Raw genomic sequence first — 12555 nt, forward strand, 5'->3', positions numbered from 1 at the left:
TTTAAGCTTCTAATGTTTGGGGGCTGTTGCGTCCTAAGCACAGCTCCTACAGCTTTGGTTATAAGTTGCTATGCACCTTCTCATTTAAAAACTTAATAGGCAGTGAATTCGACAACCAGACAACTGTGCATCTTAAAACTGGCCCTGAAGACCTATGTTGCTTAAGTTTTTGGTTTCAGCCAATACCTAGATGATGTATCAGGGAATTATGTCATTTGCAAGACGATTAACAGATTGCACTTGGATGATGTAATAAAATAATAAAGAATGGCTCTGAGGGAATTACCATGGGATTTTTTTTATAATCATGGAAAATGTTAATAAAAATTTAAAAATTAAAAAAAAAAAAAAGAATGGCTCTGGTTTTCTCTACTTATCCATATGCCCACACATTTTACAATGACTGTTGCAGTTACCTTCATGTTGCTGAAAGAAAGCACCTGACCAAAAGCATCTAGTGGGAAAAAAGTATTTATTTTGGCTAACAGACTGGAGGGGAAACTCCATGATGGCAGGATAAAGTGTGTCAGAAAAACAGGCTGAACATACACCTGGGTCAATATCAGGTGGACAACAGCAGCAGGAAAGTGTACCAAACACTGTCAAAGGGAAGAGGGCTATAAAATCCATAAGGACCCTGCCCACCAACAACACACCTTTAGCAAGGCTCCAGTTTCCAAATTGTCATCAGCAAGGATGCAAGAGGGATGTCTAATTCAAACCAACACAATGACTTTGCAGCTTTACTCCCCCTGAATTAGCTTTGGGACTGGTGTTGTCCAAGGAAATAAGGCATTTATCAGCCTGAACTATGAGAAGACACTTTGATTGGCCTGCTGCAAGAAGTCACATGGAACAGGGTCAATAATCAAAATTCAGGCCTTGAAGAAATTGCATTGACCCATAGGCATAGGAGAAATAAGTGATTTGGGTTTGAATTGATAAGGAGCAGTAGCTCATTGATAAAGGTGCCAACAGACACCTCCAGGTGTATCATGTTGCTGCATCAAACATGTCAAGCTGCTTAAGAAAGGAAAGGGTTTAATTTGGCTTACAGTTCAAAGGGTATAGTTCATGGGAGAACCTGGACAGAGGAGCAGAAAGTCAGTTGGTCTTATTACATTGACAGTCAAGAAGCAGAGGACAAAAAGGAAGTGGGGCCAGGCTATGAAAATTCAAGGCCTAGCTGGGTGTAGTAGCTAGTCCCAGCACTTGGGAGGCAGAGGTAGGAGGATTGTGAGTTCGAGGCCACCCTGAGAATATATAGTCAATTCCAGGACAGCCTGAGCTAGAGTGAAACCCTACTTCGAAAAAACAAAAATAAATAAATAAAAATGCAAGGCCCAATCCCATTGACTCACTTCCTCCAGCAAAGAACCACCTCCTAAAGCTAACATAACCCTCACAAACACTGCTACCCACTGGGGTCCACATGTTCAAATGCATAATATGAAGGGCATTTTACATTCAAACCACAAGACACACCGTAATGAAAATAGTGCTTTATTCATATGCATAGGAATGTAAATTAACCAAAGTAAATAATTGATGTGTAACTCTTTTTTGCCAGTGTAATCTTCCCAGGTAGAACCCTGCTTCATCTAATCTGCTTTCATCATTATAGTCTTTAGACTCCTCTCATTAATCATCTAGACCTCCCAAATGACATTGTCATGCTGCACAGTGGGCTATATGTGTGTATCCACTACCTAGTATGATGAAAGCTCCTTAAATCCTCAGATCATTTTTCCAGCACATAACGTTATGTTCAAACAGTGATCCTGATACAGTTTTAAAAGTTTTAAAACTGTAAATTTTCCTAGTTCGTAGGAGGCTGAGGCAAGCAGACTGCCATAAGTTTGAGGCCACATGTCTTCACTTTAAAACATGCAGTTTTCATACACAGACAACCTAGTGACCATTCCTCTAGCCTCTCATCCATCATTTTAGTTATTTATTTATTCATTTACTTATTGGATTTTTGAGGTAGTGTCCCACTCTAGCCCAGCATTTTAATTATTATTTTTTTTAATTTTTATTTATTTATTTGAGAGCGACAGACACAGAGAGAAAGACAGATAGAGGAAGAGAGAGAATGGGCGCACCAGGGCTTCCAGCCTCTGCAAACTAACTCCAGACGTGTGCGCCCCCTTGTGCATCTGGCTAACATGGGACCTGGGGAACCGAGCCTCGAACCAGGGTCCTTAGGCTTCACAGGCAAGCGCTTAACCGCTAAGCCATCTCTCCAGCCCATTTTAATTATTTTTAAACTGATTGATTGTTGCTCAGTTGGCACATCACCCAGCCAACATTTTCCTTTTTTTAATTTTTTATCTTTTCACAATTTTTATTAACATTTTCCATGATTATAAAAATTATCCCATGGTAATACCCTCCCCCCCTCGCACTTTCCCCTTTGAAATTCCATTCTCCATCATATTACCTCCCCATCTCAATCATTCTACTTACATATATACAATATCAACCTATTAAGTACCCTCCTCCCTTCCTTTCTCTTCCCTTTATATCTCCTTTTTAACTTACTGGCCTCTGCTACTAAGTATTTTCCTTCTCAGGCAGAAGCCCAATCGTCTGTAGCTAGGATCCACATACAAGGGAGAACATGTGGTGCTTGGTTTTTTGGGCCTGGTGTACCTCACTTAGTATAATCCTTTCCAGATCCATCCATTTTTCTGCAAATTTCATAACTTCATTTTTCTTTACTGCTGAGTAGAACTACATTGTATAAATGTGCCACGTCTTCCTTATCCACTCATCAGTTGAGGGACATCTAGGCTGGATCCATTTCCCAGCTATTATAAATTGAGCAGCAGTAAACATGGTTGAGCACGTACTTCTAAGGAAATGAGATGAGTCCTTTGGATATATGCCTAGGAGTGCTATAGCTGGGTCATATGGTAGATCAATCTTTAGCTGTTTTAGGAACCTCCACACTGATTTCCACAATCGCTGGACCAGATTGCATTCCCACCAGCAGAGCAGAAGGGGTCCTCTTTTTCCACAACCCCACCAACATTTATGGTCATTTGTTTCATGATGGTGGCCAATCTGACAGGAGTGAGATGGAACCTCAATGTAGTTTTAGTCTGAATTTCCCTGATGACTAGTGATGTAGAACATTTTTTAGATGCTTATATGCCATTTGTATTTCTTCCTTTGAGAATGCTCTATTTAGCTCCATAGCCCATTTTTTGATTGGCTTGTTTGATTCCTTATTATTTAACTTTTTGAGTTCTTTGTATATCCTAGATATTAATCCTCTATCAGATATATAGCTGGCGAAGATTTTTTCCCATTCTGTAGGTTGCCTCTTTGCTTTATTCACTGTGTCCTTTGCAGTGCAACATGTCTTTGGAATTTTGATGGGAATTGCATTAAATGTGTAGATTGCTTTTGGTAAGATTGCCATTTTCACAATATTGATTCTTCCAATCCAGGAACAAGGGATGTTTCTCCACTTTCTAGTGTCTTCTGCAATTTCTTGCTTGAGATTTTTAAAGTTCTCATTGTAGAGATTCTTTACTTCCTTGGTTAGGTTTATTCCAAGGTGCTTTATTATTTTTCTTGATGCAATTGTGAATGGGAGTGACTCTCTGATTTCATCCTGTGTGTTTGTTGTTAGCATATATGAAGGCTACTGATTTCTGTGTATTTATTTTGTATCCTGCTACATGGCTGTAGGTTTTTATCAGCTCTAACAGTTTGCTAGTAGAGTCTTTAGGGTCCTTTATGTATAGAAACATGTCATCTGCAAATAATGATAACTTGATCTCTTCCTTTCCAATCTGTATCCCTTTTATGTGTGTCTCTTGCCTTATTGCTATGGCTAAGACTTCCAGAACTATATTAAATAAAAGTGGGGACAGTGGACACCCATGTCTTGTTCCTGATTTTAGTGGAAAAGCTTCCAGTTTTTCCCCATTTAGTAATATGTTGCCAGCCAACATTTTCTATCCAGACCAGGTTTATGTTGTTGGCTAAAATTAATCCCTCTCCTCTGGAATGCTTATACTTTTGTAATTGTTTTTCTCCAACTAAAAACATTTTGGGGCTGGAGGGATGGCTTAGCAGTTAAGGCTTTTGCCTGCAAAGCCAAAGGACTGAGATTCAATTCCGTAGGACCCAATGTTAACCAGATGCACAAGGGGGCGCACACATCGGGAGTTTGCTTGCAGTGGCTGGAGGCCCTGGCACACCTATTCTCTCTCTCTCTTCCTCTCTCCTTTCTCTGTCAAATAAATAAATAAAAACAAAATATTTTTAATAATTTTAATAGGGTCTCACTCTGGTCCAGGCTGACCTGGAATTAACTATGTAGTCTCAGGGTGGCCTTGAACTCATGGTGATCCTCCTTTCTCTGCCTCCCAAGTGCTGGGATTAAAGGCGTGCACCACCACACCTGGCTTAAAAACATTTTTGAAACCACCATTCAAGGTTCCAAAATCAAAAATAGGCTGAGGGTGTAACTCAGTGGTAGAATGCTTGTCTACCAAGTGCAAAGCCCTGTGTTCAATTACAGGCACCACAAAAAAACCTTTAATAGTGGTGTAGAAGTAAGTATGATTATAGTGGACAATGTCTTCAAGATTCTGGCCAGCCAGTGACTCCCATCTTGAAGCAAGATACCACACACCTATTCTTTATGCCAGACTGCAGTAAAACAGAACATCCTTCCACACTGTTGCCAAGACTAGCAGAATCCCTGTTCCAAAGCAAGGGGAAGTATACATAAACATAACTTTCTCAGAGTCTGGTTTTGTTTATGCCTTAGGTCACACAGCCTGTAGACACCTCTACTTCTTTAACACTAGGTAGCACTGTGAGCCCAGGTTTGTCTTCATTCTGCTATAGGCGTAGAGCCATATAAAATAGGAACTTGAAGTATGAAGAACTGAGTTCAATCAACCCACATAAAATAAAAAGCCAGGCATGGTAGCATGTACTTTTTTTTTAATTTTTATTAACATTTTCCATGATTATAAAATATATCCCATGGTAATTCCCTCCCTCCCCACCCCCACACTTTCCCATTTGAAATTCCATTCTCCATCATATTGGTAGCATGTACTTTTAATCCCAGTGTTGGGGGGGAACAAATCCTGTGGGCTCACTGGCCAGCCAGTTGACTACTTTGCAAGTTCTAGGTCAAAGAGACCCCTGTCTCAAAAAAGGTGGACATGGGCTCAGCAGTTAAGAGTGCTTGTGGCTTAAGCATGAGGGCCTCTCAGGCTGGAGACCCCGGAGTTTGACTACCCATAACCCATGTAAAACTCCAGGTGTGACCCACACATTTATAACTCCAGTCATGTAAGGCAGACACCAGAGAATCACCTGGGCTCACTGACCAATGGCACTCCTGGTTGAGGGAGAAACCTTGTATCAAGGAAATATATGGTTGAGGCCTAGAGAACAGCACCTAAATTTCTCTGGCATCTGCAAATATATGTGCATAAACACACACACACACACACACACACACACACACACACACACACACACACACAGACACACACAAAGGTGAATAGCATTCCTGAAGGACACCTGAGGTTATCCTGACCTCCACACAGGAGTACACTAAATAAGGATTTGAAATAGGAGCTTGGCAGGCAAATGTTGGGACTTTTTGATGGTGGAGCTGCCTTCCTGAATCACTCATGTTTCTGTAAGTCTAACAAACTCATTTGTCAAACCCAACTGCTGTAATCTGGAATCTAGTTTTGGTCTGCCTACATCCTCCTTATTTGGGGGTAAATAGATGATTATTTTTCTCATTAAGTGTAACTGGCGGTATTAACACACTTGGTAGAATTCATGCTTAGAATGCACAAGATGTTCAATCCTCAGCAAAAAAGGAAAACTTATTGGACACTGAGAATTATTAACAAGGTTTCTTAAAATGTTACAGTTCTTTAATTTTCTTTGGGTTTAAAGTACAAACTGTATAACATACAAATATATATAAAGGGTATAAGCATATCAGCTGGTTTTTTGTAATACCATCATTCCCTGGATCAAGAGCTAGCCACAGATGGTGAATTTCTTCACAAAGCAAGTAGTTGCCCGCTAAGACAGATGTAATAGGAAAAATGTAAGGAACTGGGGCGATTTAGAGCCCAAGACTACATAAGAATCCCAAGCAATGGGGAAAATCAACACATGCTCAGCTAGAAATGTTATTTTATTTTAAAACACATACAGATTAATAATAAATATTATTGGAAAACTTAATAGCCATTTTATTTACATAAGGCAATTACAACATGCTACGACTACTTTTATAAAGCAAAATATAAGCAAGTCTTAGCCACTCATCAATACATATGTGTGCTAACTGGAAGTTCCTCTGATACATTTATATGAAAAAACTTTTATGCAACCCATTAACATTTGACTTTTTAAATCCATGCTTCTTCCTATTATATTAATTTCACAAGGAAATAATCCTTTTAAAAGGCAAAAACACTGAGGAAAATGCAACTGGAACCAAAACCTTTTTAAAGTTTTACAAAGTGCAAGAACACTGATGGAATGGGGGGCAAGTTGTTCTGAAAAACAGAAGTATTCTGAATTTTGAAGGAGATTCTTTGGCACTAGTGGTTCAGGTGCTCCTGACATCAGATAGTTCACATTATGGCTGAGGTGCTTGGAAGCAGGAAATTTGGCATTTTTCATGACACCTCTAGTGCAACAGAATCGATGGGTCACATAGATTGTTATGGCTGAAGCACAATGCCTAAGTAGAACATCAAAGGAGCTCATCACACCATCACAATGTGATCTTTCAGTGCAATTTTTTAAGACCCTGTTTAATTTCCACAGTTTACAGTAGACTATACAAACCCTTTTAAAACAAAATTAAAGCCTTATGGAATCATGCACACTTTACATTCAACATTTCTTTTGGCATGCTTGGTGCTCAGAGCTGCACCCTCGCTCTGCAGCACAGTCCTGAGCAGACCCCAGGGCCAGGGTAATCCAAGCCACGTCACATCCATTTCAGAGCAGTACTGAATATGGTGCTGTCACCTGAGGCCGCTGTGACACTGCTAAATGTGCCAGCATTTCAGAAGCAATCAACTTGGAGAACGATCCCACCCCTTTAGAGGTAGAAAAACTGAGGCACAGAAAGGTTAAACAACTCACCTTTAATTATACAAGTCAAGGGGAAATAGAGAAAAGAAAAAAAAAATCTCTGTGTCTGGACCTTTGATTCTGCTTTTTAAATGCTTTAAGTACATTTAAAATAAATGCCTATTTACATGATCATTTTTTTCTACTGAATACCAATTTTTACTAGGTGGCTTGATGCAACAAATGTTAGAATTTCTTAAATTATTATTTTCTTGCATTTACTAGCTAGCTTATGAGTGATAGGTATGAAAACAAATGAGTAGTGGTTTTGGGTCAAATTCTCATTACTGCTCAACAATTTTAATCTTCTCAAGTATACAATGGAGACATAGGCTCTGGCCAGATCAGAAAAATCACTTATAAGCTAAATGATTGATCCTTAAAATTCACCAGTAGCAACTGTGAAGTGAAAGTGAGGAATACAAAAAAATGAGTTTATACAATCAGCTGGCTTGTACTGTGACTGGTAGGCCAGCTGATCTTTTGCTAACTCTAAAAGAATCTAGCAATCAACTTGAGTAAAACAAAAATGAATGTGGACATGTCCTTGGAAGGTCAGTGCTAATGGTACATCTGTGATCCCTGAGAAGGTCTAACATCAATGTTCACTCTGATCCTGCTTAATGCATAAACAAGCTCCCTGGTGTCAGATACACTGAGAAGGACACTTCTTCAGACCATAGAAAGTAACTCATAGAGTCATGACGTCTTTATAAAGTGTCCTACTACTATGTCTCAGGAAGACTAATCAAGATCCAGTAAGCATAAAACAGGAGCTCAGTTCTGGTTTAATGGATCAGCTTGGGAAAGAGGTATCATCTCCCAACAAAAATGACCAGCAGGAGGCCCAGTGTGGTGGCACATGCCTGTAACTTCAGCACTGGGGAGATGGATGGAGGAGGACTGCAAATCCAAGGCCAGCCTGGGATACATAATAAGATCCTTTGTGGGGGGGGGGGGAGGGAGAGGTTATGCAGCAGGACAGTGGCCTATGCTCACCAAAATCTGTCTTCATGGACCAAGTGATTTTCTTTCCACACCCAAGAAACTGCATCTGAGGACAGCCTAGAAAACAGCCCCTCAAAGTTCAGCACAGTATCTACCAGCACGTGAGCCATCGCCACAGAAGGTAGATGATCAGTGTCTACACATGTGAACTGTGTTCCAGCAGAAAGGAGACCTGAGTGAGCTAAGGACAGAGCTTAGAAATAAAGCACTTGCCTGCCTGCATAATGCCCAGGGTTCAATTCCTACTAGCAAAAAATACATAACAGACATGAAGCTCAGTGAAGGACAAAGATCAATATATTATGCTGGATGAACTTCTGGATATACTTAAAACATAGCAACTTTGTTTGAACAACAGGAACTGAAAGAATATTTCTTATTTCTAAACAAACGATAGCAAAGTAATTTCACCAACATTTTAGTTGGAAAGACCTCGGTGACTGAGTGATGGGCAGACGTTGTCCTTCCCCAGCAGTCCCAGCATGGGTGGTCACGCCTTTCCTCTCCAGAAGCTCCACAAGCCACAGTGCCAACAGATCAGCAAAATGCTCCCACGGTATTCTGAGGATGGTTTCACATTAGAATCCTTAATTGATTCTGCCTTGACCTGTGCTCAGAACAGGAAATGATCTTTCCAGATGCAAAAATTAAGATTAGGAAAAGGCACTGTCCATGTAGGAGAGGAGAGAACCGGCCTAGCTGTCTACCAAGACCAATTCTGTAGATTATCACCAAAACACTTTGATTTTAGGGACTTGAACACAAGTATGCTGTAGGAATTCATTCATTCTTTTTTTTTTTTTTTCATAGATAAAATCCAAAGAATAACACAATGAGGTTGCAAGGGAGGCTCAGCAGAAGAGCCCTGGCCTGGCATGCCCCAGGCTCTGGGTTCCATCCCCAGCATTGCAAATACTACTACTACTACTAATAATAATAGTGAAAATGTTTCTTATTCATTTACTGTTGGAAAGACCAATAAGTGATCCATTTGTTTTCTAGGACCTCCCCCAAGCTCTTTGAGATATTTCTTTCCTTTGCATTTCCAAATGAATTATGAAAAACTCAATTTATAAAAATTCATTAAATCTAAACTGCTCTATGTTACATGTGAAAATGAGGCCATTAGATCCTAGTTATGACAATTACTTGGAGCTCACTATCAGGCTTGAAAAACAATGAATGACAAAATTTTTGTTCCTTTGGAACAAAAGCCTGTATCCCACTGAGTCAGCCTGCTGACCTGGGAGATTCTGACTCTTCCAGGACCAGTCACCACAGAAAGAGAAGAGCTATTAGTACCATGACATATTGTTTCAGTCTGAAAAATAAAAAAAAAAAAAAGAGAATACAAACTATCCTCTCTGAATATTCATGGTATAACTGTGGGTTTAAAATGTAAAGTACAACAAAAGATGCATTTAGACGCTGGGTGCGGTGGCGCACACCTTTAATCCCAGCACTCAGGGAGGCAGAGGTAGGAGGATGGCTGTGAGCTTGAGGCCACCCTGAGACTACACAATGACTTCCTAGTCAGCCTAGGCTAGAGTGAAACCCTACCTTGAAAATCAAAAACAAAAAAAGAAAAAGCATTTAAACTAATCTTCACATGTAAGCTGCAGTAAAAGAAATGTAATTTTCACATATGCTTTCATTATACTGACATAGCTACTTTCTTTCTCCAACACTTCACCTCAGAAAACTTTATACCAAAAACTACATTATTTCTGCTACTTAACACTTTCAGTTATGTTAAATTCAATAAATTAAGGCCTGTATTTCTATTAATACTGATTTTTAAAAGTGAATGTTTTGAGTATTCACTAACTACCACGTAATATAAAGTTTTTAAATTATTTTGTTGCTCTTCATAAATCTGATAAACCATGATCAATATATACATATATCTTCATTTCATAAAATCTGAGCCATGAGTAAGGCCACCAGAAAACCAGCTTCCTTTATGTTAAACTAGAATAGTTTCATTTAGCCTCTTTGTTCAAGTTTATTGAACTATTCCTTGGGTCTTTACTTTAGAAATGTTCTTTTTACCAAGAAAAATAAGAAATTTTGGGGCTGAAGAGATGGCTCAACAGTTAAGGCGCTTGCCTGAAGAGTGAGAAACTTTAATTGGGTATTATTAAATTGTGCATTCTACCTCACCTAATCTTCTTCTCCCAACCCCATTTTTCCCGTTGGCATGGCCCCTCTATTTAGATAAAACAGTTCATGTGAAATGTGCAATGTCATGATAAAATATTTCTAACCCTTCATGTATTGCTCTAATTTAATATATGTGGAAGGTTCTCTTGCACAGAAGAATAATCTGTGGTCCAAAATACTAAAATGATTAATGGAAGTTTTACATTAGGAAGAGGTTTGTTTTGTAGTTTGTTTTTTGATGCTGGGGAGCAAACTCAGGGCTTTGTACATGCTAATGAGGTTTAGTAAGAGGTTGAATAAGGAACTTTAGAAGGCTCTACCATTTAAAATGAGAGGGCTAAATTGTTTTCTTCCCTTTAAAAGCTATGTGGATTCTGTTTTGTAGGAGCTAAGCTCAGCTGTGTGCTTTGCCTTGTTCCTGTATTAAAGTGTACTCAGTGGATGTGCTACTAGACAGTAGTCACATTTCACAGCCATATTGTCAAGTTCAAGTTTATTTCTTCTGAATGGCCACAAATGCTTCCTAAAACAATGTGGATGTTTTTTATAGTGGATCCAAGTTACATAAGTTAAATGCAAATAAAATATCTCATGCTATTTAATCAGTGGTCTTTATTGGACAACAGCTACATACATATGGGTCAGTTTGCTCTATTGTGTTAGGTAGTTTTGACTACCTTCCAATAAATATACTATTATTTCTAACTACTTTACATATTTGTAATTTGAACATTGAACATATACACAGTAATAGTCAAATTAAGTGAGTAATTCAAGTGATAAAGGCACTGAAATTGATTTGCGCTATTGAAAAGTCCTGCCAATGGGACAATGCATCACATTCACTTACTCTTCTCTCTCTACTTGCTATTAAAATGTCTTAGGGTGGGTGTGGGGGAGTACTCCATTTGTTAGAGGAACAAAGAAAAATCAATGCATATACCTCTTATTTAAATGAGGTACCTGGATGTTATACATGCTTAACACAAACACAAATTCAGTCACACATACTATACAGAACCAGATTGCAAACAATTTCTTCCACTTCCAAAGTAACCTTCAAAGTAAAAATATTTGCTCCCCTGTAAGACTAACCAGAAAGAGCTGATCCTTACATTCTGATTAAATCATGTTAAAATGTTTTAAAAGAGTAGTCATGAAAGCTTCTAGGTTAATGGAAATGAAAATGGGATTTGTCTGGTCAGAGAGAGATGATACCCAGCCAACTGTTGGGAGCTTTGAGCTACAGAGGTCTGGGCTATACCCTGGTGCCAAAGACAGGCTCCCCACTGTCCACTAGAGCATCCATTAGTACACAAGCAACTCACACCAGGGACTGAGGGCCTCCTCTACTCCACATCTATTCAGAACCAGAGACCCTCCCAAAGCCTGTTCCTCAGCCCCCAATCCTTGATTGCATCCTAGTCTGTTTTCATATTGGATTTGTTCATCTCTCCAAGGTTGAAGTTGAACTCTTTGAACACCTGTATAAGTACAATTCCCACAGAAACGGTTGTGAATCCACAGGCCATGCCCAAGAAGTCCACCAGGCCCACGTTGCTCCATTCCCGGAAGAGGATAGCTGAGGCCAGTAGGACCAGTGTGGTGAACACCACATAGTAGATGGCCCCGAACACGGAGGAGTCGAAGCACTCCAGGGCCTTGTTGATGTACCTGAACTGGACAATGATGCTGCAGCCCAGCACAGCCAGGAGCACCAGGCACAGGCAGAGGGCTCTCTGACTGGATGGATTATTGTGCAGGATGTCTTGGGCTGCCAGCCCAATGCCCTTGGTGGAGGGCACGGTGAAACTCCCCAGCAGAGAGCAGATGCTGATGTAGACCATGATGTTGGTGGGCCCATGGGCCGGTGCAATCCAGAAGATGAGCAGCAGCAACATGAGCAGCACAATGCACAGGTAGCCCACGAACACTGCAAGGCAGACAGCACACCATGACTAGAGCAAGCCCTGCTTGAAGGGCAGGACGGAGCCAGCGCCGGCACCCCACCAGCCACCCTCTCAGTCGTGGGAAGGACAAGCCGAGGGAGCACAGGCAGACGCCCAGGGTACTAGCTTGAGTTTATTAGATCCACTGACCCCATTCCACAAAGGCTATTTCCATCACAATTTTTACCATCCAAATATATGGAGACAACAAGGGCCACAAGAATTGTTACCTTTTTAGGAATGCCTGGGCCAAGGAATCTATTCTTCCTGCCCTTCACCATCC

The 12555-nt window shown here is 40.1% G+C and overlaps 1 protein-coding gene across 2 annotated transcripts in view; it reads right to left on the minus strand.

Annotated features, from left to right (window-relative positions):
* Positions 1-8933: 8933 nt before the first annotated feature.
* Positions 8934-12555, minus strand: part of Nipa1 (NIPA magnesium transporter 1) — a 36589-nt gene continuing 32967 nt past the window's right edge. For both annotated transcript variants that reach the window (XM_045145972.1, XM_045145973.1), the window contains exon 5: positions 8934-12256. In XM_045145972.1, the coding sequence (XP_045001907.1) occupies positions 11745-12256 (512 nt within the window). In that variant the 3' untranslated portion in view covers positions 8934-11744. The remainder of the gene's footprint in view (positions 12257-12555) is intronic.

The sequence above is a fragment of the Jaculus jaculus genome, chromosome 3 (assembly GCF_020740685.1).
Source record: "Jaculus jaculus isolate mJacJac1 chromosome 3, mJacJac1.mat.Y.cur, whole genome shotgun sequence".
Lineage (NCBI taxonomy): Eukaryota > Metazoa > Chordata > Mammalia > Rodentia > Dipodidae > Jaculus > Jaculus jaculus.